The sequence below is a fragment of the Ambystoma mexicanum genome, chromosome 1p (assembly GCF_040938575.1).
Source record: "Ambystoma mexicanum isolate Mex_15411 chromosome 1p, UKY_AmexF1_1, whole genome shotgun sequence".
NCBI lineage: Eukaryota > Metazoa > Chordata > Amphibia > Caudata > Ambystomatidae > Ambystoma > Ambystoma mexicanum.
The window spans coordinates 524,664,141-524,691,619 of record NC_090921.1 but is presented as its reverse complement, the minus strand read 5'-3'; the positions used below and the strand labels follow the sequence as shown (position 1 = coordinate 524,691,619).

General features: G+C 46.4%; 1 protein-coding gene across 1 annotated transcript in view; it reads right to left on the bottom strand.

Annotated features, from left to right (window-relative positions):
• The window catches only part of MATK (megakaryocyte-associated tyrosine kinase), a 383,377-nt gene that overhangs the window by 163,303 nt on the left and 192,595 nt on the right, over positions 1-27,479 (bottom strand). The window contains exons 6-7 of the mRNA XM_069649416.1: positions 16,512-16,605; positions 12,305-12,370 (exon numbers count right to left, since the gene is read on the bottom strand). Of these exons, the coding sequence (XP_069505517.1) occupies positions 12,305-12,370; positions 16,512-16,605 (160 nt within the window). The remainder of the gene's footprint in view (positions 1-12,304; positions 12,371-16,511; positions 16,606-27,479) is intronic.

Sequence of the window (27,479 nt, the reverse complement as noted above, 5' to 3'; positions counted from 1 at the left end):
TTTATTCAAGAGCGATTGAGTGGTGCTGCAGCTCGGACTTGATTCCTTCCCATTAGGAGACAAATGAAGACAGCCCGTACTTTAGAGCAATTCTTGCTTTCTGAGCACTGGGATTGCTATCAGCGGAAATATTTGTTGTAAATGGGGCAGGACTGCCGTGTTGCTTACGTCGAGGAGTAGATGCCTTGGAGGTGGGTAAAGAGTCTGATACATTTTTTCACATCCTTCAATTCCGAATAGAATGAAGGGGAGCGCAGATTGTTACCGTGTACAAAAACACCCTGATTGTCCATCAAATTTGCCAATTCCTCCCTAGCTTCTAAGCTGTTTGTAACATCTGCATTCAAAACCCTGCCTTTCATAACCATCTCCCCACATTCCGGCCCGAGGGCTTGATCCACTGCTACACCCGGCATTTCAGAAACTATTGCGTGTGAGGTGGCTTCCTTATTACCGGGAGACGTAGGGAGAGGCATGTTACGGGCCATTTCAAGCATTTGGTCCGCAATTGTAAAGTCAGTGGGCCTCATTACAACCTAGGAGGTAACCATGCCGCTATTAGCGGCATGGTTACCCCCTTACCGCATACCGGGTCCGCCATTCCAACCTTGGAGGGCCCGGTATTTCCCCATTCAGGGAACCCGAACCCGGTACATCCCCATAATGGGGAGGGAGCTAACAACGGGCCTGTTAATAACGGGCTTGTTGTTAGCTACCTGGTCTCCTCGAGGGACCCGCTAAGGACGCCTGGTTTTACCAGGCGGCCTTTGCGGGTCTCGCGAGGAGACCTCGTAATAGGGTGGTAAGGGGTTAACGGCGCCGGCACCATTACCGGCGCCGTTAACCCCTTACCGCCCACCTCGTAATGAGGCCCAGTATGTCTAGACAGCTACGGAGTGAATTCATATTAAATCAAGTAAGAATAAAAGATGAAAAACATTTGAATTCTACCTGCCCTCCGCCGTCTGCTATCTGCTGAACTGCAGAACTACAAAAACACTTTTGCTCACACTTTTGCGCTGATAGCCATGTTTAGTAGTCAGCTGCAGCTAGTCTGCAGATTGCCGAGCTCTGCGCCCAGGCAGAGCAAGTCGCTGGTGAGTTCCAAGACAAAGCCTACTTCAGAATTGCAAAAACACTTTTGCTCACACTTTCGCGAGTTCAAATTCGTTTGTCCAGCATCTATCAGTTTGCAGAAGGGCAGTTGCACAGCAAAAATAGCCTTCGCGTTATTAGTTGTATGATGTGGATTGTAAGATATTTGATACAGGAAGAGACAAAGAGATCAAGCGCGCAATGAATATAAGTAATGCAGCTCACGTACAAGCAGGGAATCAGAGCTGTGCACCTTAGCATAGTCTAGTCCTTCTCAAATAGTCACTCAGATGGACACTCGGTATATATGCTTCCTGATACTATGAGCATTCCACTCTTGAAACACCACCACTTCACCACTCTTTCACTGAACCACCCACGCTACCCCCACTCTATCTATGCCACCCGCCCTACCCTCACTCTCTCTACCCCCACCCACCCTAACCCCATTCTCTCTACCCCCATTCTCAATACTCTCACCCATCCTCCCTCCACTCACTCTTCCCCACTCATCCACCCTACCTACACTCTCTCTTCCCCTACCCACCAAACCACATTCTCTACCACAACCAGAAGCCCTACCTCCACTCTCTCCACCCCATCTACCTACCCTACCCCCACTCTCTCAACCCTCAACCAACCTACCCCACTGTCACTACGCCGATCCATCAACCCTGTCGCCACTCTCGCTACCCCTACCAACCCACACTACCCCCATGCTCTCTACCGCATCCACCAGTGCCCCAACATGACCACCCCCACCCACCCATCCAACCCCCTCTCTTTTTCCCCGCACAAACACTGAACTACAAAGTGTCTGCCCCACCAACCCACCCTACCCCCACTCTCTCCTTCCCCACCCAGCCACCCTACCACTACCCTCTCTACCCAAACCACCCACCTTGCCTCTGCTCTTTCTACCCCCACCCACCACACCCGCACTTTCCCTTTCCCCACCCGCCCTACCCCCACTCTCTGTACCACCAACCAGCTGTAATAGAATGATTACGATGTGCACAGGTGCATAACCTGCTGAGCTAACAACACTGTGCATAAGGGCACAACTTGCCAAGGCATATGGAGGAATAGCTAATAGAGGAAAGTATTGAGTATAATAGCATTAAAGTGCCTAGGTGGTCAGTCTTGCAATAATATGTCACTAACTAGCAGAGTACAGGGCCTGTAGACCTTGCTCACTAGGGGTAAATTGCAATGCTTGCGTTTAGCTTTTACTAAGACACTCTGCTTTTGCAAACGACTCCACCGTTTATTGTAAACAGACATGCAGTTCAACAGAAAACTCAGAGTTGAATTTCCAAGCTGACCCATGTGCTGATAACATGCATTGCTTGAGAGGCACATTCTTAGTCACAGAGATGCAAGGGGGAAAGAGCAGTTTGGACTGGTGAAAAGATGTAATTTTCCACCAGAAAGCATATTTTGCACTGAAGGTTCGAAAAAAGGTTACATGACCTTGAGTGACAGGCCCATTTGATAAAAGGTTTGCACCAATGATGGGCAGGAGAGACTCTTCTGTGGATCTTGCACTGTGCACGTGTGATGCCCAGAGTTCACAGCATACTCCTGTGCAGAGGTTCTTAACGTGCCATATCTCATCTAAGCACTGACCAGGCAGAGGGAGAAAGGCCAGTCCAGTGCTGCCCAGAGAGAGAAGGTGGTCAGTCTCTAGGCTGAACGGGTTCTTGATGTGACAGTCGATTGTCTAGGAACATAAGATTTGTGCTTTATGTGATGTGTGACTTATAACTTGCAATCTTCCCATTCTTGCTAAATTAATGCTCGTTTATGTTATCTACTAATTGTTAAATAAATGAAAGTGTATTACATTTTTGTTGTTGATTTTTCCAGAGTGAGTTCACTGTGTGTCACATAAAATTCGAACTTGCCAGGGAGAGGGGTTTTTATTTGTGTTTGGGCTGGTCCCAGGAACAAGAATACACGATCCTGGGTACACCACCCACCCTAACTGCACTCTCTCTACCCCATCCACCTACCCTAACTGCACTCTCTCTACCCCATCCACCTACCCTACTCCCACTCTCTCTACCCCATCCACCTATCCTACTGCCACTATCTCTACCCCATCCACCTACCCTAACTGCACTCTCTCTACCCCATCCACCTACCCTAACTGCACTCTCTCTACCCCATCCACCTACCCTACTGCCACTCTCTCTACCCCATCCACCTACCCTACTGCCACTCTCTCTACCCCATCCACCTACCCTACTGCCACTCTCTCTACCCCATCCACCTACCCTACTGCCACTCTCTTCCCCATCCACCTACCCTACCATCACTATCTCTACCCCACCCACCCTATCCCCACCATCACTACCCCCACACACCCTACTGCCATTGTCTCTAACTCCATGCTCTCTACCCTGCCTAAACCTCTCCCACTCTCTCTACCAACCCAACCACCCGATCCCCACTCTCTCTATCTCCACTCACCTTACTCTTCCCAAACCCATGCTACCACCACTCTCCCTAGCCCAAACCAGCTAACTCTCTCTACAATCCACCCACCACCTACGCATTCTCATCCTTTCTCTCCCATTCTCTTGTCGCTTTATTTCTTATCCTCTCACACTCAACCTGTCTCGCTCATATTTCCTCTTGCTTACCATCAAGGGCAGTCTCTCTCAATCTTTTCCTCCCTTGCTCTATTCTCCATCCTTCTCATGCTCCTGCACACCCGCGCCCCTTATCCCATCCTCCTTTGAAACTTTACACTCCGCTACTTGTACCCTGGTGCCTATAAATGCAATATGCAAAGAACGACAGCAAATACCAAAAATATTGGTTTTGCCAATGCTTGTGTATTTAAGCAGTAGAGGCATGTCAAGAGCTTTAAGGGCCAGGACTGTTTCATTCTGAGGCCACGATAAATATTTCTTGAGTTCCAAAGACCTCCCTCTTAAAGGTATACTGCTAAGTGCTAGACTTTAAAATTGTAGGTTCTATTTGGGTCTCTAGCTAATTAGAAGTCATAGGCAGATTGCTGAAGCAAAATTAGCGAAACACACATTCATAGACAGTGCTCCCAAGTTCCTCTGCCTCTGCATGAATATGTAATTCAGTCCTAGTTTTATTCTTTGCATTCTGAGACTTGAAGGTTCCCATTTGCTGTGTTAAATTCAGAGCACACCCTAGAACTGGATGCTCCACTTACACATGTCATGGGGAAGCTTGAGAGCTCTGTTCATAGATGACTGAATGAGGTGTTTTATGGTCAATTGTTAGCGAGATCCCCTAGAGAATTACTCTAAAACCTGAGTACAAATTTGACTTTGCTTCAATTATATTGTTTTATTCCTAATTTAAGTAGTACATTTGTCCCAATCGCATGATACAACTTCCTCAATTTTCTGAGCCATTTCCAGGTCTCCTAATTAGTGGGACCAGGCCTGGTGGTTTTAGCCCATCCAGTGCTGTTTCTATTCCTTTGCATACTGGATGTTCAAGTTTCGCATTTATAACAGAATTGCAAAATTAAACTAAAAGCCATACAATGAATACAAAGCATAATTACGTGACATGGGTCCCGTCCTATCATTACGTAAGAAGAGGTATATGGCATGGGGAAGGAGCCATTACATATGTTGGCACAGCGTCTAGTCCAATAGGTGATGTCCTTCTGCGACCAACCCAGCACTGCTGAGATATGTCCTGCATGAGCAAAGGACTCTGCAAATGCAACCACATTACTCAAATCCTCATAAGACTGCACTGGCTCTGTCTGCAAGCATGTGTTCCCTTCAAATCCTGCTGCATCATACACAAGGCCGTTGCACTCAAGCCCCAAGCTACGTCGCTGACAAGCTCTGCATCACAGGAAGCTTACGCTCCACCAGAATTAAGGACACGTGCAGACATGAAATCCTGCAGGAAGGAAAGAACCAGAAGACAAGCCTTCTCTATCTATTCCCACAGAATCTGGAACCTCCCACCTCCTGCATCAACAGGGACACACCCTATCGCTTCTGAATTTCAAAAGGTGCTCAAGACCCATTTCATTAAGGAATGGCTCCTCCCGAAAAACCTACGCTCACACACTCCACACCTAAGCTGAGACTGGGCAATCTGTACACACTCCAAGAGACGTCTTTATGGGAGGGCAAAAGGGGCACCAGCCCCAGGCCCCCACCTTGGAGGCGGGGCCCAGAAGGCTGTCTGATCAAAAGAAGTCGATTCTCATTGTTCACCGAACTTAAATAGCCAATGTCAGGATATTATGTGACATGCTGCTAAGGCTTTAAACCTATTGCCTGTCAGCAGTTGACAAGTACATTCTGCTATCATCAATTTATCCTGCAGTGGTTTCTGTGTTCCCTGTGGCATACAGAGTTTGTGCGTCCTCTACGCCTGTAACAACCTCACCTTTCTGTGGGGATTATATGGATCATGTGGAATAGCAAACGTTGAAATGCTTATTGAAACATTTGTGTGCCACAATGGTGCAGAAGATAGCTCAGCGTGTTAAGCACCCATTGCAGAGATTTTTGTTCATATGCAAGATTACAATCCCAAATTCCAGCAAGGCCGACTCAACCTTTCCTATGTCTGAAGTTGATAAACCTGCAAGTATATTTACTTTGTTTTGTACCAGATAGCAGTTTCTATAGAGAATAACATAGCATCAGTACAGCGATGGTCTAGAAATTGGTTTGTTCAGATGGGGAGTTGTAAAACCCAGACATCCACCTCCAATCATGAGCATAAAGTGTTAGTCCGGAGAGGTGATTAGGTATTCAAATTCAAGTCTGGGGAACCAAAGCATTCATGTTTGTTTCCTGGCTTTGCCAGCAGACAATATAGTGACGCTGGACAACTCATCTTATATCACTGACAGTACTTTGCTGTCTCTGTGAAAAGCTCTGCCTTCTTAACTTCAACATGCAAAAGAGAAACCCAGATTAAATATTTTAAAATCACATCAGTTAGTATGCTGGCACTTAAATACTTACCTTGATGATGGAGACAATGAAGATGGAATCATTCCTATTTTGCATGATATGGTTCTAGAACGTTTTGTTTTTAGAAATTGTCATTTGGGGTTATGTGGTTTGTGTACTTTCCAAGTCTGTTATAAAAAATGGGATTATTTTAGTTCATGTAAAGAACTGGAAGAGAAAGTGGTAAGTGCAAACATTGCAGAGTGGGAGCGAATCCCAGCTTCACCTCTTAACCAATGTGTGATCCTGAGCATCTCATTTAATCTCGTATTGCCTAATCTGTCAAATTTGCTAGTGTTTAGACCTTTTCAAAATTGTCAGCCTTTTCATAGTGATTTCGTTCATAGGGTATGATCGTCAAAAAAGCATCACTCATGATTTCACTGCGTATAGTGTTGCCTTCTTTACAATAATAGTGAGCATTGATATATTTATATGTTGCACAGCACAGCCATGTGTGTCTTTGCTCTCTAATGGCAACACTACTTGAAAACCATGTCCCTCTTCTAATCTGTCTGTATATGAACACCTTCCTGGTAGCTTCTGATCTTCAGCCTATATGTATGCCATGGTATGTGTAGCTTTCTTCTTGTTTCCAATTGGTCTCCTGTATTCATGCTTGAACACTTTTGCATTCAGCGAGGCAGCTAATTTGAGTGCTATGGGCCTCATTACATGGACGGCGGTAACCATGGCGCTAATAGCGCCATGGTTGCCGCCGGTATTTTACCGATTCCACCTTGGTGAATGGGGGAATTACTGCCCCATTCCAAGGTTGGCGGGGCGGTAATTCCCTATTCACCAAGGCCCTTCCCCATTCCCATTTCAGCCCCCATAGGGCTCAAATGGGAATGGGGAAGGAGCAAATAACGGTACCACTATTAGCGGTACCGTTATTTGCCCTGAAGTCCCTCAGCGGGTCCCTTCCTTAATGTGTGGTCTGGCCACACGTTAAGAACGGGACCCACTGAGGGACCTCGTAGTATGGCGCTAAGGGATTACCGGCACCGGTGCCCTTACCGGTGCCGATAATCCCTTATCACCATCCGTGTAATGAGGCCCTATGTCTTTTCTGGATTGTGTGCACCTTTTTCATACAATCAGTTCCCTGCATTCATACTACAAACAATATACCTTCCTTATGGCAGTTATAATGAGAGGTTTCCTGTACCTATGCTAGAACACAAGTACCCTCGGCATGAACTCCTAATATTGCTCTTGAAATGCTACATGTTTATAATTCTGATTACAGCAAGAATGAAGAGGGTAAGGGAACTAAAAATGAGTCAGCCATGCTTATTTTGTTGACTGTGATGCAGCATATCAAGCTGTGGGTTATGATCGTGACAAGCGGGGCACAGTCAGATATTCTGAATCCTTCAATTCCTTTTGTTCGGTGGAGGGGGCCCCAAAGATGTCCATGCTTGGGCCCCAAAAGTGCTAAGCTAATGCCCTGCACACCCCCAATGTTTTCCCCCATATTTGCTTGATGATCCCTTGCTGTCAAATTGACCACCCGCCCACCCTGTTCCCTGTTGTTATCTCGCCCTCCATTCCTCTGCTTCCCTCACTGTGTAATTCCTGCATGACGTGTAAAGCGCTGAGATGCTTCCGGAAGCTAGGTCCAAGATACCCTAACAATATCAATAATAATAGTCTGGTTTTTGCAAAGATGTTAGTCCCATTTTCATTTGGTTACTCTGGCTACAGGTAACTTGGTGTCTCAGATGCAAGATCCATGTGCTCCAGGCCCACCGTCGTGTACAGCAGAACACCACGTCCAGGAGGGAGCAGAAAAAGTGAACAGGGACTGCTAAAGATGTGAATGTTTAATTAAAAGCCAGATTTTATATATTTTGTTTCGGGGGATTTGTTTGTGCACCGCTACCCCACCCTAGCCCCCTAAGTAAGGAGAAGCAGGAAGCAACCAGCTAAGGTAATAATAACAATAATCTGTTGGTGTCGTCTTGTTTTGCTGCCCTTCTTCCCCTACTTAAGCATCCTACAGCCTCTTTTCCTTTGCAGTTGGTGTGCAAGTTAGTGTAAGTGGATCTAGGTCACGTGACCTACGCCCCACCTACCTGTCAATCACTGCTAATCTGTTGGTGCCTTCTTGTTTTGTCAATCTTTTTCCCTACTTAAGCAGCCCTCCAGCCTCTTTTCCTTTGCAATTGGTAAGCAGGTGCAAGTGGGTCTAGGTCACATGACCTAAGTCCCACCCACCTACTTAGCTCTGCCTCTTCCTTTCTGTTTGGAACTCTTAGATTAAGGGCGACTCTTGCCCGGGTGTCTGGAGTGAAAAGCAGATGAAGACAAGGGCAATTCCTGTTTGGGCCTGTTCAGACCAGCAGGACCCAGGACCAGAACCCTGCCGCTCTTAACCTCAGCTAGGTTCCTTGAATATGTGTTTCACCCCTCTATCCAAACAGCCCTCTCTACCATCACCACTTATCACCAACCATGCCCCTCACCAGCAACATCATGGACATCTCATCGCAGCAATCTCACCCAGGTCACCATATACCCCATCACCACTCCAGGATCCACCACTAAACAAAAAAGAAATTCTTGTCAAAGTCCGCTCAGCAATCAACATCACTGACCTCATCACCACACATGACTTGGATGCCATCTTCATTACTGAGACCTGGATGACATTCACCTCCACCCACATCATAGATTTCCTCACCCAAAATGGCTACAGAATTCTACAACAAAACTGTCCAAACAAGATTGTGGCATCCTCGCCATCATTCACAAGGAATTATGGCCATGCACCAAACTAGACGTCGCCACCATTGGCTCTTTCTAAAACCTATCCTGCCACTTCCCACCTTCCCCAATGGACACAGTCACTTTTCCTCATCTACAGACCACCCAAGCCCAACGCCTCCTTCATCGAAGACTTCACAGACTTGGTCACCACCATGTCTCTCAAACATGCCAATAACATCTTCCTGTGTGACTTGAACATCCCTGCCAATCCAGCAACCAAGTCAACACATTCCAGCTCGCAAAAAACTACGACTACCTGGACAACTTTCAAGACACTAACTATGGAAGGCCTCACTGTCACCTTAGCATCCCTCATGGCCACATCGTATGCAGATGACATCCTCCCTGGCTCTGTACTCAAGACACTTCTGACTGAAACACTCCTCTCTTAACTGACAATCATCAACAGCTCCCTAACTCAAGGCACCTCCCCCTCAACCCTCAAGACTAGACCAATCTTCTGTGGCTTAAGAAACCAAAACTGGATCCTGATGATCTCAGCAACTAATGCCCCATCACCCATCTTCCCCTCCTAGGTAAGATCCTTGAGAAAGCAGTAGCCACGCAACTCCTCCAAAACTTTGAAGCCAATAATCTGTTTCAGTCCTACCAATCTGGCTTCAGGCCCAGATGCAGCACAGAAAGAGCTACCATCAAGGTGATTGACAATGTCCTTAAAATCCTCGATGATGGCCATCCTTGCCTCCTAGTTCTCCTTGACCTCTCAGCAGCATTTGACACAGTAGATCATTGGCCACTCACTGACCTTCTACACTGCTGCATGGGGATCAGCGAGATCATCCTCCACTAGTTCAAATCCTACCTTGATAATCACTTACAGTTCATATACAAGGATTCTTCCAGATCACCAACTCTACCCATCACCTGTGGAGACCTGCAAGGATCCATCCTGTCCCCCTCCATCTTCAATCTTTATATCGAATCGCTCAGAACCCTTCTCGCTCCACACAACAACCAGATCCACAAATACGCAGATGTCCCGCAGTTGTACCTCAAGATAGTCTCCATCGAAGACATCAACAGGCTCAAAACCTGCCTCACATTGAACCAGTCCTGGATATCCAGTGCTTACCTGAAGCTCAACCGCTTCAAGATGAATTCCAATAACACCGAATACCCTGGCATCCAGACCTGGCTCTCTATGAACCTTGAAGGCTTCACACCCCAGTCAGCCACCTGTGCCAAGTCCCTTTGGGTTCACCATTGACAAATTACTCGTGTTCAAACAGCACATAGCAAGGAATACACAAATGGCTTGGTACTAACTTCATCTCCTGTGGAAAATCAAGCCCTTCCATTCAGAAAACAGCTCCAGATCCGCTGGCCAAGTCTTGGTCCTCCTTGAATGGTGGCAATGCCCTTTCAGAAGGCCCACCTGTGACTAGCCTGGCACCCCGTAGATGTGTTCTGCATGCTGTAGCAAGACTCATTAAAGGACTCCGCAAATTCAACGACTTCACCCGACCCTCAACAAACTGCACTGGCTCCCGCTGCAAGCCCGTATCAACTTCAAATCCTGGAGCATCATCTACATGGCTGTCACCCTGAAGTCCCCAAGCTACCTCACTGAGAACCTCAGCATCTCCGAAGAAACTCAGCATCTCTGGAGGCCGGCAATCCACAAGCTTGAACTACGATGGTGCAGGAAGGAAAGAACCAGAAGGCAGACTTTCTCTGTCTATGCGCCAAGACTCTGGAACCTCCTCCCTGTCAACATCAGACTTGCCCCATCACTTCTACAGTTCAGGAAAGAGCTCAAGATCTTCCTCTTCAAGGAATGGCTCCTCCCAAACACCTAGGTCCACACACCCTGGATTTCCTACCCTACCAGCGACTCTGTGGATCTACTCCCCACTGTATTCTCCCCTCGTTCCTTTCTAGATCCCTTGTTGCCTATTGCCCACCCTCACCCTCCAGTGTTATCTCCCTGCTCTTTTTTTGTCTTTGCTTCCGTCACTGTGTTCTTCCCCCTGTGATTGTAAAGCACTCTGTTGCTTCCCAGAGCGAGGTCTGCACTTAATAAATACCCCAATAATAATAATAAAATACCACGCTTTGAAATACTGCCTTCTGATAGATATCACCCACTTCTGTGTTGTAACAATAGGTGTTATTATTTGTCAATTTAATGTTGCTCCGTTTATCAACTTCAGGAGGATGAGGTCCCAGTCGACCTGGCCAGGACTCGAGCCCTAGTCATGCAGTCTGAACAGAGATGTATGGGGCGAGCACTTCACTTGCTGATATCCCTTTGTGTCTAGAATATCCTCCTCATTTGCACGTCAGAAAAATCTCTGATACGCACATTCTCACAATGAGTAGAAATCTCCCTAGATACATACGTGCCTCACACGAACGGGCAGCCTGCACTTTGCAAATTTGAACCTGTGACAGGACCATGCAGGGTCATTAACTTGAGTCCCATTACATGAGGCAGTGATGACCCCTGTTATTACAGCACATGGAAGTAGAAGGAATTCAGCATGAAGAGCTATATAAGAACACACATTATTATTATACCTTCCACATTTATGGACATCCATTTTTATAAACCAGGGCATGGGGTATTTCAGGAACATTGTTAATATTTTTACTGCATAGGACATTATTGAAATACTGCAGGTCTGGCATGGTTTAGTGACAGTACACTCATAATGAATGTGGGTCTTTGAGGATACCCCATGTGGTATTGGAAATGGCTGCATGTAGCATTAAGGAAGAGAATACTGCAAAGGGCGGATTTAAGCCCTTGATTTACTATGTGCAATACTGACAGAAATAAATACATGTCTATTAAAAACTCAGCTATGGATGGTATCGTATGCAATGTTCAATAGGGATCCCTTGATATGTATCATTAACATATGTGCAATATATATATATATATAAATATATATTCTAAATATACTTTCGCAATCCATTTAAAAAACAGTGCCATATTTTCAGCAAAAACCTACATGGCCAGTTTCCTGACAAGACAATTCTAGGCTGCTGCCTATAGCAGCAAAGGCCGCCAGATTGGCCTCATTTCAAAGGAAGGGCACACATGTGGCACTTGAGCTGTGGTGTCATAATTTCATGCATGTGAAAGCGGAAAATGCAGACAAACAGACCACGACACATCAGAACATCGAGCTTTAGCGTTTGATGCAGGAACTGATGCTTTAAGTGAAGCCCTGAAAGGCCACATCTCTCACATGCACTCAGACCAGCTGTTTTGTAGTCAGTCTCCCTTGATCGTTCACTATTGACTATGCTGGTGTCCTTTCATGGGAGGTGCAGTCCAAAACCTCTGGAGAGCCAAAGTTTGTCAACACCTGACTTAGTTTGTTATAAGCAATGAACAGGCTCTCCATCACTTCCATGGAGTGTGGAGTGGGAGGACACAGAGCAGCAGATCATTTACACATGAAAAGTGTTGGATGTGTAAGTACCTCCAAATTCTCCTTCCCCGATGCGCTCTTCTATCGTAACCTGCTGCATGCTCAACAGCCAACCAGCTGCCAAGAAAAAGGAAACAAGCATTAGGAAAGCAGAAGATCAGATTTAGTGTTAGTGGATGCAATGGAGAATGAGGTGTGGAAGGTTGATGGGAGGGAAGGTGTGTAGCGGTAGATAGCTGGGCATACTGGTCGATGGAGAGAGTAAGTGGCAAATGATGGGGAAGGCAAGGGAAAAAGGGAGGTGAATGGGAGAAGACGGGGGATGGCTGTGATGAACGCTAGAGGGTTGAGGGTAACCATTATTGTCAGCCAGCATCTGGGTGTTTTTGGTGTGTCAGGTGGCACACAGAGCATCCTTTATGTTTCAGTGTGAGACCCATTGGTTTAAAGTATGGAGTCTAGCAAGGGCTCCGGCGCGTGCCCTCTTTAACCTGCTTCCCTAGAGGGGGGAACAAGACCTCCAGATATGTCTAGGATCTGGGCTACTCTTCCCCGGCATAGTCAAGATGCAAAGTCCAGAGGCATTTCAAATGTTGACTCTTGTGCGCCCGCTGCGATAATCACAGTGTTATTAAGTCCTCCTGAACAGGTTTTATATATGTCCTGCTGCCTTTGCATGGTCATTTTATGTTTTTAATCTCAGCCTAAAATCAGAATATAAAAAGAAGGGCAGATTGACAGTGAGAAGAACGGTTCTGCACCAATAACAGTGATATGTGGGTCAAAAGAATATAGAATGAGGCTCTGCTTCCTCAAACCCAAGTCAGAATTGGCAATCACTGGGCTTCCCTATACAAGTGGACCATACAGGAGCTGAAAGAGATGGCTTAAAGAGTTAAAACCATCAATGAACAGAGAGACTGCTAGATTCCCGAAGAAGCCCTGAAGGGGGTCAATCTAGGTTAAACATTGGGATTAACCAGCCCTTACTCCCTCCGTGAGATCTCAGGCTTGCCCGTGCACTTTCCTGCAAACACCTGAATCAAAGCTTAGCCAAACCTTTGTGTTAACATGTAAAAGTACTAATCATCTGTACGATCCACTTCCTTTTTGTACATATCCCTGTTGTCTGATAGAGAAGGCAGGTAGAGGACTACTTTCTCAATTTGCTGGAATGCCAGATTGTACAAAGGAAATTGACTTGTAATGATTCTTTAAGCTTTCTGCTAAGGCTGAAAATGGCCTAATTCTTCCAATATAGATGCTGAAGGATGGTGGTGGTGAAGGGTTGGAGATAATTCCGAGGGATAATGAGAATGTGGTAATGTTTGGTGCTGGTAAATAGTATTAGGGTAATGGGCATAGCTTGAACAATGGTGGGATAAAAATGGTTCAAAGGGGAGGGTGTATTATGGAATTGTGCGCTGGTTGGGGAGGGACCAAGGATGTTTGGTGATAGCTGTGGATGATGGTGGATGGCAGAGGAATGTGGTGGACTATTGGAGATGATGTTGTGGGATAGTAGGGAGGTTACACAGGGTACAATGATAGATGGCAGAGGTTGGCAGAATGTTGCGATGTCTGGTGCAGATGCTAGAGCTGTTTAAGGTGATGTTTAATTATGGTTTATGGTAGGAGACATGAGAGTGAGTGTGGATCATTGGAAACGTTGGCGCATGCTGACAAAGAGCAGACCAATGTGATGGACGATGGCTAATGTAGAGTATTATGTCATCTCATGTTATGTTATGGTGACTTTTAGAGCTAACTACTGGCCATTGAAGCAAAGAGCTGTGTTTTAATTTCTTTTGTAACAAAAGATGATTCTACAACCTATGATTCAGGACAAAAATGTATCTGACACCAAGGTTCTTTCGATCAGCGGGGATCTTAAAAAGCTGTCTGTTTTATGTCTGGTGAATTCCCATTAAAATATAATGCTCATACTACAGATGATAGTCTAGCACAACATCATGGATGACTCTGTGAGTAAGCATTGGGGTTTAAATGTGATCCTTAGAGGCAAAGGAGCAAATGTTTCTTGCTCAGGGATGGTGAGCTATGTTGCCGCCAGTGGATCTTAAGCATGGAGTGAGCTGCCTTGCTCTGAAGGTGCTTCAAGTGCAACAGCAGGTGCCCCCAGTGAACCCAGGTACACAATTTCTAAAACATTTAAAATAGTGAAGGGGTGCTTAGCAATCGTCACACACTCATGCTAAAATATGGGAGGGAAGTAGGGCTGGATGCATAATTTCACTGAGCATACTTTAGATACAGCATAGGTCTGATGAATTACATCATGCTTTTCATCTATCCAGACCGCCAGACTGTCCATTTGTGCTATGGAATAGTAAAGGACCAAGGCAGCGTGGGCAATAACTCAAAGACCACAATTGGCCATCTCCTCTGCAAATAACTACCTCTGATTTCCTAATCTTCCATTACAGATATGTTGCCTTCATCCACCAATGAATTGTCAACAGGCAGTGACTACCAGTGGACGGAAGGACCACCAAGATTCCATCCACAGTAAACAATATATTGGTGTCTTCAGCTGAGGAAACACCATGCATACCTAAGAGTGAAACCAGATCTGGAGGGAGATGGATGTAGTGGCTCTTCCAGTGCCTGATGTACTTAATAATAACAGAGGCATCTGAGCAGATCCATGGGGAACTCTGCAAGTAAGTGATGCACAGAGCTGTTTCGCAACTCTCTGCAGGCACTCCAAAAAGAATGATGTGAACCAATGGAGAGCAAGTTCTGGACTACCAATCTGAGATAGGCACTGGAGCATAATTGTCAATGGCTCAGATGCCACCAACAAACGGGACAGTATCAGGGCACTGGGTCTGCCAGCATCTGCTGTCCAAAGACTTTGTCTTATAGAGCCAGCAGTGACGACTCTGTACCTCGCCTTGACTGATACCCATCTTGAACATTGCCAGAAGGATGGTTGGATTCAAAATAGATCTGAAGATGTAAAACCGTTGGAATCTCTGAAAATTGGCCTGGGAAAGCTGCTTAGAAATAGGGTGGTAGTTGGCTCCATTGACAAAATTCAAAGAGGTTTTTTTTAGTTGGAAGCTAACTACTGCCATCTTAAAATCACTTGGGGCCCCTACATTTACAAGGCATTCCTTTAGAGGGTTGATAGCCAAAGAGCAAGAGATTCAAGTATCTGTTTAAGAATGTAGCACACAACTTTGTGAGAACCGCAGCCAAGGCTTTTATTAATGTCACCATGTCAGAAAAGGATAGAAATTCAAACTGGCACAGCCCCCAGACCCAACTGCTCTCATCAAAGTTACAGTGATTTTGTTAGCAGATTTATTCTCCACTCGTTTCTTTGCGATTTTTCATCAAAATAAGAGACACACGGGACGCAGAGATCTTGAGATGCTGTCATTCGAGTACGGTAAGACCCAGGTTGTACGAGTTCTTAAAGATGTGAAGTAGTTACTAAAGCGCAAACACCAATATTGTGTGTTTACCTAGTGGGGCATAAGGTGTTGGACTATTTTCATGTAGATTTGCATAGCTGCCTTTTACAGTCTGGATGTTGGAGGTGTACTAAGCAATAATTATTTTGGTTGGATGATGAAGCATCAAACACATTTTTTCGGATTCTTTTTTAACAAATATGGTTTTTTTAAATCTGCCTTTAAACCTGCCTTCTTACCCTTCATGATGAGGTACCACCCTAGCCTCTCACTTCGCCACCACACCCCTGTTAGCCTTCCCCGTTACACTCACACATCCGTCCTAGCCACTGCACTCTGAAACTCCTTACCCAAACACATCCATTCAGTTGAAGATCATCTACCCACCAGGAAGTAGCTGAAAACCTGTCTCTTCATGTAATCTCCCCAAAGGGATAACTGCCAAAACCCCCTGCCAAAACCCCCTGGACTAGATACCAACTCCCCCCATCCACGCCCGTGGAAGGCTGCGTTATAACCACAGAAACCACCAGGACCGCTCATCCACCCGCCAACGAACATATCTTAATGAAATATTCATGGGTCGAACTCTACACAGCCAAAAGGGAACCCAATGAATGCCTCCAACAAGCCGCCTTATTTGTTTCGCCCGCAGGCACATAGCATCTGGTCCAGTCCGGGAGGACATTGATGTCTATTCCTCACTCCTCACTACTCTTACCATGTCTGTCTAACTCCCAAATTAAGCAATCAGACCCTAATTCTTCACCCTTCCACCCAACAAGCCTATGCATGGCAGACCCCCAGCTTCTTACCTTTGGCCAGCTCCAGTTCTGCAGACTTAGCTCCGTGTCTCTTTTTGGCCTTCACCAGTTTGGTGCAGATCATACCTTGCTGATGGGTGTAATGCTGTGGAAACAAACACAATGCAGGTCTGTGGAGAAGGGAACAAGACAACAAATATGGCGAGCAGGAACAGTCCAATATGTAATATGTATATGTTATACAACTCCAATCTGTAATATGTTTTAACCAATTGCCCCTCTGGTATTACTGTCTAATGGTCTGAAATAAGTGGGGGTATTAACAGGTAAGCAGGACTTTGTTCAGTTTCAACCTTCTTTGTCTAACTTTAACAAAAAGAACCCCTAATTTTGCAAATGTTCTCTGGTATCATGTGTGATCACCAGTATAAAGACACGTGGTATTTTATACGAGTTCTTGTGCTATTTTATACAAGTTCTTTTACTGGGGATGTTATTGACTCTAATGGTGACACAAGGAAAAATTAATCACAGTTCAAGGGTGTTTATTGAACTTCAGTTGGGTTTGAAAAACACCTATTTAATCCGAAATGTAAAGATGGGAGCAAGCTACGACCATCAAATAATAATAACGCAGTCCTAGTAGAGTCTGTCAAAATTTGCCAATCCTTACTTCTAATTTACAAATAGTGTGGGAAACAATGTTATGCAAAAGAAGTGTTCAAGAAATCATATGTCAGAATATTCAAGCCGTTGGCTTCCTTTGCCCATGTTTGCAGCACGGGGCAAGGCAGCACACTCGAATTTAGCACACTCTCTAGCTTCTTTAGTACGAGGATGCAGTAAAAAACCTCAACATTAGGGCCTTCTGTGCCAAAGTCTCTTTGCCATTCAAAGTGTCTTATTTCAGAGGGCCTGATGCAACACGACAAACATCAAAGTTCCTTTCTTTTTAGGTTTTCACATATACAACTTCTCGGGTGACCTACTGTTCACCCCAGTCCCCGTCCGCCAGGATCAAACCCACTTTAACACAAAACCTTCAGCTGGTCTCCCTCCGCCGGGCTCGGACCAATTATATCTACTTCATCAAAATCGAAGACTTTCGACTGTGCGCAGGATTTTGCTTGACCCGTCGCAGGACCACTTCGATTCACAATACTTGTTCTCATCTTGATATAACCTTTTTCTCACTTTACTTGTGCCACTTCTCAGCTGGATACCTTACAGAGACCTTTGATTGAGCACTAACGCAGTGCCAGACCACTCTGTCAAAGGCATTGGTTCTTGCTTTTAAAGTTCAATCACTCATCAGCAGTTTAACTTTACTTGTGTCTCTTATCACACGCGTTTTTATAAGGTTCGATCCAGCGCTCGCCATACAATGTGGCTGCTTGCAACCTTGGCTTCAACATAGACCGCTCTCGTATCGGTCTCCCCAACTAACCGGTTGTGTTGATTTCAATGACACTGCTTTGTTCTTGGAGCCAAAGATATACCACAGTGGCTGGTGCTTCTCCCCGCCTTGATTATTGATGCAGGAGGGCCCCAGGTATCTACGACACACAATGCAGGATTCTTTAGCCTTGTTTCCTGGTCTTACGCTTTCTATTCTCGAGGTTCCTGGAAAGTAACGGTTCCTTGTTGAAGAGGTCAAGGGAACTTCCCTCCTTGCGATCCTCTTCTGTTTTGCCATCATTCTTCTCTCATTCAGCTGCCGTCTCGAAACTGTCTGACTAATCTACCAAATGTAACATCATTAGGGAGACCAGACGTCCCCGTTTTGCCGGGACTGGGCCAGAATTGGATGCTCTGTCACCCTTTCTCAAGTTCATTTTCCACTGGAAAATGCAGTGGTCCCGGTTTTTGGTAGTAGGTCTTCATAGCTGGCAGGCAGGAATGCACAATCTCACACAGAAGAAATGCTACGTTTTACGAATTACAGTGGTACTTTGTGATAAATTAATTATAATATGTATTTATTCCACCAGTAACACTTGGTAGTTAGTCCTACTTTTGTGTTAGTTGCCCTTTCCTGGTTGTTTACTTTTTAAATCTGGTCACCTACACATATAAACTAGCCATCTGCCAAAATGTGCCTGGGTAAAGAAGCACATATGTAGGGAGCTGAAAAAATATCCTCAGACATGCATCACTGCCGCATTGCTCCATATCAGGCATGAATAGTTAATCCAGCCCTTGGCTGGGGTTCTACTTTGCATTCTGGTAGTTGCAGCACTGCACTTATAAAATAAAACAAACTTCACTTCTCAGTATGCCTATGGAAGAAACCAAAGCTGGGCCACCTACTTAAACCTGACTTGGGACAACAGGAGAGGCATGTACAAGAATCATGAAATGTCAGGGAAAAAGAAGGGAAAGAGAGCAAGCTGACACCTGAGAAGCACACTAAACAGGGACAACACTTGCAAAGCTACTGCAATCTGCCTCAACATGCAGAGAACGAGTTCAGCACAGACAACGGCATTATCCGCTTCCCTTACTCAAAGAACAGGCACAGCATAGCCATAGGAGTATAAACTTAGCTCACACACAGGAAATGTTCTGCAAACAGCAACAGTGCAGGCACTGTCACGGACCGTGGAATCAACCAAAGGCCTTAAAACTGGTAGATGAATTGTATTTTAGATTTATTGTCATGTTATGTTGTCTTGCATTTGTATAGCGCCTATTAACATAGTTCATGGCGTCCAAGCCCAGTTTCCTGTCAGAGTGGCAAAGGAGCAGTATGAAAAAACGTTCAGTAGTGGCAGGGAGAAGCAAAATCAGGTAGATAGTTGGGATGAGAGCAATGGATATATAAGGTGCTGAGGGAGGCACGAGAAGGAAAAGGTGGAAGAGCTATTTGTACAAATGGACCAAATGTATCATGGTAATGAACTGTATTTTATGGGGCCCAGCGCCTAAAGGAGAGATGGTAATGAACTGTATTTTATGGGGTCCAGCTCCTAAAGGAGAGATAGTTGGAGAGGTGTTTGCCGCGCATAGGAGTATGTCTGGAATTTGCTCACTGCATGGTGAGCTGGGGAGTTTCGAAGACATGCCCAAGAAAACACAGCCCCTCTACCTACTTCCCTAGACCCCCAACAACATTTGGCAGGGGTTGTATGACAGAAATCCAAATTTGACCATTTCTGCAACAGCTCCCTGAAAAGCGAGCCAAAAAAACTGAAATGTTTTGGTTTCCTCATTTATTTATGTCATGATTACCAAAACCCCTGGGCTTGTGTGCAAAATGCTTAACAACAGCAAGTTCATCTATGGCTTATCCGTGATCAGGCTTCTAAGCCTTCCACAGTGTCATGGCGAGCAAAGGCATGTAGCAAACCATGCAAGGTTCTCTAGATGGGAACGCTGAAAGAAAACATGGACACATTTAAGGGTGGGCTTTCAACCACAGTTGCCCTGCGATAAGAAGCCTCATAGATAATGTAGTTCAGTGCAGGCATTTAGCAAAACATGCCACTGCGAGGCATCCCAAATAAATAATGTCATACACACAAATGCACGCACGCACTCACACACACACACACACACACGGAATCTCTCTCTCTCTCTCTTTCCCTCACACTCTCCTTTTATCTTGGGTTCAAAAGGCTCGTTGGCCCTACCAATCTGTGGGCCAAGGATAACAAGACTCTCTGCTTTTCTAGTACTTGTACTCTGGCTGTACCTGAGCTTGTGCCCCACTGATCTCCCTGTCTGCCTCTCAGCACCCCTGATATTCCTTGACATTTTTGGCTTGCCCAATTCTGTTATTCTACCTTGGATCTCCCTGTCCATTTTCCTTCCCATATGGCACTCCCCCATCGACAACCTTTCCCTGCCTCCGATGACTTCCTCCTTCCTTTCTCCACCTCTCTCCTCCAACATCCTCCTGTTTTGACTCCCCTATTTCCTTCCTCCTCAGTTCCTCATACACTCAGTCCTCTCCCTGGTATTACCTACTTCTTCCTTTCCCGCTGATCTTGCCCTCTCCCCATGATACTTCCTCCTTCTTCCTGGCTTGTTTCACAGACCTTCTCACTGTCAATGTGTCTCAAAACTCCCACCCTCAGGGCTTCCCCTTTTTATGCCTGTGTACATCCTGGATGTGTGTCTTTCTCAAATTCCCTGAACAGCTGCATTGCATCCTATTACCCCGGCTCCCCATGTGTTTCATGCCACAAGCAATACTTGGAGATATTGCAATCATGTTGGTGGCTAATCGGTAGGCCACCTTCTCTTGGAATCTCTCTTCCCAAAGATCTGTGTTGTGCTCACAGTTCAGAGTTTGCAGATTGCTCTTCGAGATTTTGCACCATTTGATTGTCTTATCCTAACCATGTCTGGCGTGTTGTAGGTGGACCAGGTTGGGAACAGGCGGGAGGCCCTGGAGGTAGCTCCATATACTGTCTCTGCGGACAACCTCCCAATGCAAGTGACTTTCCCCACCCCACAGAATCCCCCGGCCTCTCACGTGCGACTTCATCAACACAAACAGACACAAATGCAGGCATGGAGACAGATATACAGAGTAAGCAATACTCACTCACCACCCTGACCATCCCCACACACACCCACAAGTATACATATGGTTTCTAGCAAAGTGCAGTCACAAAGGCCCACCTAGAACACTTTGGGCAGAGATCGGACTCTCACTGAATGTGTTTTTCTTTTTGTATCTCTTCTTCATTGAGTCAAATTTCCTCATCAGAGTAAGACCCACTACTTGAACCCCATTCCCTGTTTAGATATCTATTGTCCCGCTCATAATAACACTAAAAGGTCTCATATGTGTTCGGTACAAGGGATTCTCTCTCTTTTCTTTATTCCATTTCTCTTCTGCATTATGGGCCCCAAATCCTTTCTGAGGGGTTCGATACTATGGTGCCTCTTCCTGTTGTTCTCCCATCTACCTAGGGGATTCTGGGTTACCCTCTTGGTCTCTTGTGTAGAAAGGGATTTTTAGAATGCCCTTTCTGCACTGCAAACCTTGTTTCTCAAGGTTAGCCATATGGGCTAAATGGTCCCTGCCTTGTATCATACATTGTAATTCTTGTTCTCTTAACTCTTTTTTATACATTTCTCCACTGATTGGATATTTGGGAGCACCCTAAATTCCTCTCCTCTCCACTCAAGTCATACTAAGTGGGCTGTTCCGGGGTGCTCCTTTCTCCCCTCACCTGAAATTGTAGATATTCTGCTGTATCTGACAGGGTACTCAGCTCATCTTGTCTCTCTAGGTGTGTATGACAAGGGGAAACTGTGTGCCTGGCAACCTCGATAGCTTGGTGAGGACCAGGTGTACTATTTCTCAGGGACATTGTCAGCAATATAGGTAGTCTCATGGACAGGGGAGTGCCTCTCCTCATTCAATAAATGTATTTTTTTAGAAACTAAGCTACTGATTCAGCACTCAACCTATTTTAATATCTTGTCTTAATATGTCATAAATATCTATTTCTTATATCATATGATGTTTACATTATACTATATGTTCCCTAGAAGCAACAAGACTCGCCTGACTAGCCTCGAAGATTTTAGGTCTTAAGGCCAGTGATTAATGTGTATTATGTAACTTCTTTTGTGAGGAATCTTTTACTTGCTGGTAAGTATGTATTTCATTCACTGGGCCTCATCACGAGTTTGGAGGTATCCCACAGTTACCGCTGTGGCATGCATCAGAATTAACGCTGTATCACAATGTATCATGAATGTGCACACCCCACAGACGGCAACAGTATTACTGCTTGGATACTTTCACCTGCATGTGAGCAGTGAGTCAATCACCAAACCAGACTGTGCCCCGCTGCTGGCTCTGCACCATTGTCCCATAAGGCCATGGCAGTGCCCTGGATGATGCAAAAAAATCCGCTCCCCCCAGGCATGTGGTGCCAGGGGGTGGGGGCACTAGATCTCATACAATCGCCCCATGCCCAGCCAAAGCTAAGGCCGGGCCTGGATGCCAGCACATGTCCATAAGAGTACTTCACAAAATGCATGTCCATTCCGAGCCACTTGCAGGCATGGGTGACCCTGCCATCTGCACCTGCATGGACAGGCCACCATGGCAGCACAAGGGCAAAAGAGCAGCTGGCCACGGGTCAGATACACTTAGCTGCGAACATACCCACCCTTCTGCGGTCACATGCAGTGGCAAATGTACAACCATACCCTTTGGACACATGGGTGGGTTGTCCATCTGATAAATAGTATGTGTGACTTGCAAGCCAATGCACAGGAACACAAGATACCTGACAACATGTAATGTGTCCCCCTACAGGCTCTCAGCCAGCTCAGGATGAAGCAGAGAAGGATGATGGTGAAGGCCCATTGATAACAGGGGCCTCCAGGGCGTCAACATCCACCACAACCAGGCAGGCGCAAGGGACACCATGTCACACCAGATCCCAGCAAAACTAGACCTGCCATTGCCAGTACAGACCCTGCACCCACCCCACGTGCCTCAGAAATGGAAACACCATCTGCACCCCAACAGCCGGCCAAAGTGCCTGTGATGAGTGACACAGCTGCTGGCAGGCATGCAGAAGCCAGTGTGGAAAAACCCATCCGACAGGCATAGTACGCCTAGCATCATCTGGCCATGACAACATGCAACCTGGCCAGCAAACCCAGTCATCATAGGGAGACTCAGACATTCCGTCCTATGGGTCGCCATGTTTCAGCCAAAGCTCTCCCCATAGCCAACAACCCATTCCCCAGCCCACACCTGACCACACCATTATGCTGAGGCTGGATGCTATGGAAAGGAACAAAGTGGAAATGGAAGCATTTGCTAATACACACTCCGTCCCCCTCCAGGCCATTTCCAGACTGTATCCAGGGTGCCACATGCTAGATTGTCCGGTGCATGGAGCACGATAGGGCACAGGCGACTACTACAACTGCCACACTGACAGTCTACGGGCATCACTTAAGGGAGCTAACAGAAGGCATCTCTGCCTTTTCTGAGGCCATGCAGCAAAACATGGAACTAACTATGCAACACATCCAGGGGCCAGGATCAGTTCCAGCTAGTTCGGCAACACCAACAGAGGGTTCCTTGCAGAGCACCCCAAGGCACCGTTCAGAGCGCATTCTGGGCCTGAAGTCGCTGGGGGAAGCCTTGAAGGGAAAGAGGCCATGCAAATGACTATGTACTAGTCGTTAGGCACAGTGGGTGTGTTGGGGTGGTGTCAAAGGGGGCGGGACAGGGGATCGTGTGTTGGGTTGGTGTTGAGAGGTGGGGGAGGAGAGATTGTGTGTTGGGGTGGTGTTGAGGGGCAGGGGAGGGTGGATAGTGTGTTGGGGTGGTGTTGAGGGGCAGGGGAGGGGGGATAGTGTGTTGGGGTGGTGTTGAGCTGTGGGGGAGGTGGGATAGTGTGTTAGGGTAGTGTTGAGGGGTGGGAGAAGGGAGATTGTGTGTCCACTATCACATTAAACCTTTGTTCATCTGAATCAATGCAGGACTTCTTCATTGTGTCCATCTGTTTAATCATTCATTTGTGAGTTCATGCAGTAGTGCATGGCATGTAAATAGTTAATTCATCAGAAAGAAATTGTCCATCAGTTCCTGGTGAACCACTCTTGCTGCTCTGACGTCATTGCAGGAAATGCTGACAGACTCCTCTGCCACAGGAAGTGTCTCCTCATCCTCAGGGGGCATCATGTCCACATCAGGGAGTATAGGGACATTCTTCTGGAGGCAGATATTGTGCAGCATGGCACACACCAGTACAATTCTCCCAACATTTTCCAGCCTATACATTAGTGTCCCTCCAGTACGGTCCAGACAGCGGAAACAGGCCTTCAGGAGGCCAAAGGTCCGCTCATTGCAGACCCGGGTGCTGCTGTGTGCGTAATTGAACGCCAACTCCTGTGGTGTCTGTGGATCCCGCACAGGTGTCATGAGCCAAGGCAGCTGCAGGTATCTGGAGTCTCCTGCAAGCAGAAAGGTCTGAGGCGTCAGTCACCGTTTATTGTGCAGGTGTTGCCATTCACTGCATCATAGCAACGGGCATCATGTGCATGCATATGGGGCTTTATTGCATGGCATGTATTAATTTCACTGCATGTCCATGTTGTATCTAGCGGTATGTGCATTGTGTTGTTTCGACATGCAACCTGTTCTCTTGCAGCAGATGCAATTTCCTAGGGCTATAGTTGTCATGGCAAGATGGCATGGTGGCTGTTCTGTGCCTGTATGTTGCTCACGTGCATGTGCCGTGATGGATGGTTACTTGGGCCTCCGTAGGTTTCTGGTGGCAGCAGCTCTTCGTTGATGGTGGAGTGTACCTAGGTACTTAGCTGTTGAACTGGCAGGATCATTGGTGTTGGATCTTTGGTGTGGGTTGTCATGTAGCACGTTGTAAAACATTAATTATGGATCTATCATGTTACATTGTGGTACCTATATTCATGTGTGTGTGTTGGTAGTCCTTACTATCCACCTCCACTGTCCTCTGTGCCTCTCCATGTATCCAGGCAGTGTACTGTTGCATAGGACCATGGCATCATGGGTGGTACCAGGGTAGCGGGCACAGCAGTGTGTGATGTACAGGTCAGGATCGCAGGTCACCTGCATGTTCAGTGAGTGTTTCCTGTTGTGGTACACTGCTTCATGTGCCTAGGGGGTCACCAATGCTACATGGGTGCAGTCCAGGGCTGCAATGACATTTGGCATGTGTGCAACGTCATGGAAACATGCCTTTTTTTTGCATTTGTAAAGCACACAACTGCCCTTGGTCATCGTGGCGCTGTTAAGAAGGCTTACTTAGTTACATAAGTGCTTGTGAGAAATCTTAGTTACAGAAGTGCTAGCAAAGACATACAGTTTGTCTGACCCTCTTTAGAAGGGCGGCATCAGCAAATAATGCAGAGCATCAATATATGCGGCACAGACATGATGCACAGCCCCATCTTGAATGGCGGCATCAGCATACAATGCAGAGATTCAATGTATGTGCCACAAACATGATACATAGCCCCATTTTGAAGGGGGGAGTGTGGGGAGCATCCGCACATACAAGCGACCGGGGGGGTTCCTGGGGGGAGCATCTGCACATACAGGCGACCGGGGGGGAGCATCCGCACATACAAGCGACCAAGGGGGGATAGGGGGAGCATCCACGCACATACATGCGACCAAGGGGGCATGGGGGAGCATCCATGCACATACAGGCCACCAGGGGGGTGTGGGGGAGCATCCACACACATATGGGTGGGCTGTGGCATACCGTGGTGGACAGGGGTAGACAGGGTCTTTGTTGTGGGCCTTGGGTGTAAGGGCCGGCTCACGCCTCCCATTTGCTGCTATTGGCCATTTCAGGGCCAGGGAAGCCAATGGGAGGAGGAGTCTGGGCTGACCAAGGAAGCACACACGATGTTAGGAGGTGCGGCCATCCTGGAAGGGCCAAGCACAATGAGGCAGGGTCGTAGAAGGCAGAATAGAACAGTAAAACCCATGAAATGGGTTTTAAACACAGAGGAAAATGCTATTTGGGCACACATCGGGCTGCAAGTGATGAAGGCACAATTTAAGGTGCACAAAGTCAAAGTCAGCGCATCAGTGCCAAATCATGCTGAGAAATTCAGTTAGGCTTACCCCAAGGCAGCACTGAGTCCAGATGAAAGAATGCAGGTGAAATGCTGCTGAAATAGCAGTACATCAAGGCTCTGTCCATGGCACAGTGAAGAAAGCAGAGGAAAAATGAATCCAGGCCTCCGTGTGGGCCTTGGCCTTCATGGCATGCACCTGTGCTGGGGTTGTGGGCAGTGAGATGTACCATGAAACATGGCCCAGAAGGGCTTCCAGAACCTGCACTAGAACAGAGCAAAATGTTGGCTGTGACATGCGGTGCAGCATGGCCACGTAGTGCTTGAAGGTGCCAGTTCCTAGGAATTGCAGGATGGACACTAGCTTTAGCAGTGCGGTGTGAGAAACCTGAAGGTACTGTCACATCTCCCGGGGGATCTCCTATTCAGATGGCCAGGGAAGGGTCATCGCTTTTGGATCCCAACCCTAGGCGTGGACAAGCGAGCGAGGATGACCTGAGTGGAGGGTCCTTGGGGGATTGGAGAGATGGTGCCCAAAGACAAGACATTGTATGCCCCTTCCCTGATATTGACCTATCCTCACCTCCCTTAGCCTTATGGGCTATTTGCAATCTCATCCTATCCTCCCCTGTAGTTTTCCTTTAAGTAATAAGAATAAGAAGAAACGATTAGGAGTAGTGCAGAGCTCCTATTATAAACAGCACTCTGGTACTAGGACAAAGAAGAGTGGTCTAGAGGGATGTAATAATAAAGATCAGGCATGGTACACTAATAGGTTTAAGCAGGGTCAGGCAATTGAGTATACCTCGTTTCACCGGCAGGCTTTTAACAGTAGAGAACAGTATAAAAGGTGGAAATCAGAATCACATGAGAAAGGGAGTTGCAGTCACAGAAGGAACAGATAACTGAGAAGCTGAAACGCTGAGACACTGAGAGTCTTGCCAAGGTGACTGTGCAAGACTGGGACCCTTGCGAGGGAAGGAATACAGCAGGCGCTGCCAGGGAGCAGAGGCATAGCCAAACACGAAGGCTGCCGTGTGCTGAGTGGAGCACTCGGCAAGCTGGCGAGTTGGTTTTCCTGCTTGGGGAGGGGCCGTCGAACAGAGATGCAGAGACTTGGTATGTGTCGGGAGACACTAAGAACTTGAAAGGTGTTATTTACAACAAGTACAACTTACAACTGCATGTACTAGGTACTGAACTATATAAAAAGTGCTAATCAAGCCTGCACAACTTAAAACTACATTTATTGAATATCAAACTAAATGAAAGGTGATATTCAAGCCTGCACAACTTAAAACAACATTTAATAAAAACTGAATCGAATGAAAGGTGTTATCCTGACAAATACAATGCAACATTACATTTTCTGAATATTGGGTGACAGAAAAGTCGTGGTTTGAGTGAAACCAAGTGAATGCTGCAGTTATGAAGAATTGAATGAAAAGAAAGTTGTTACTT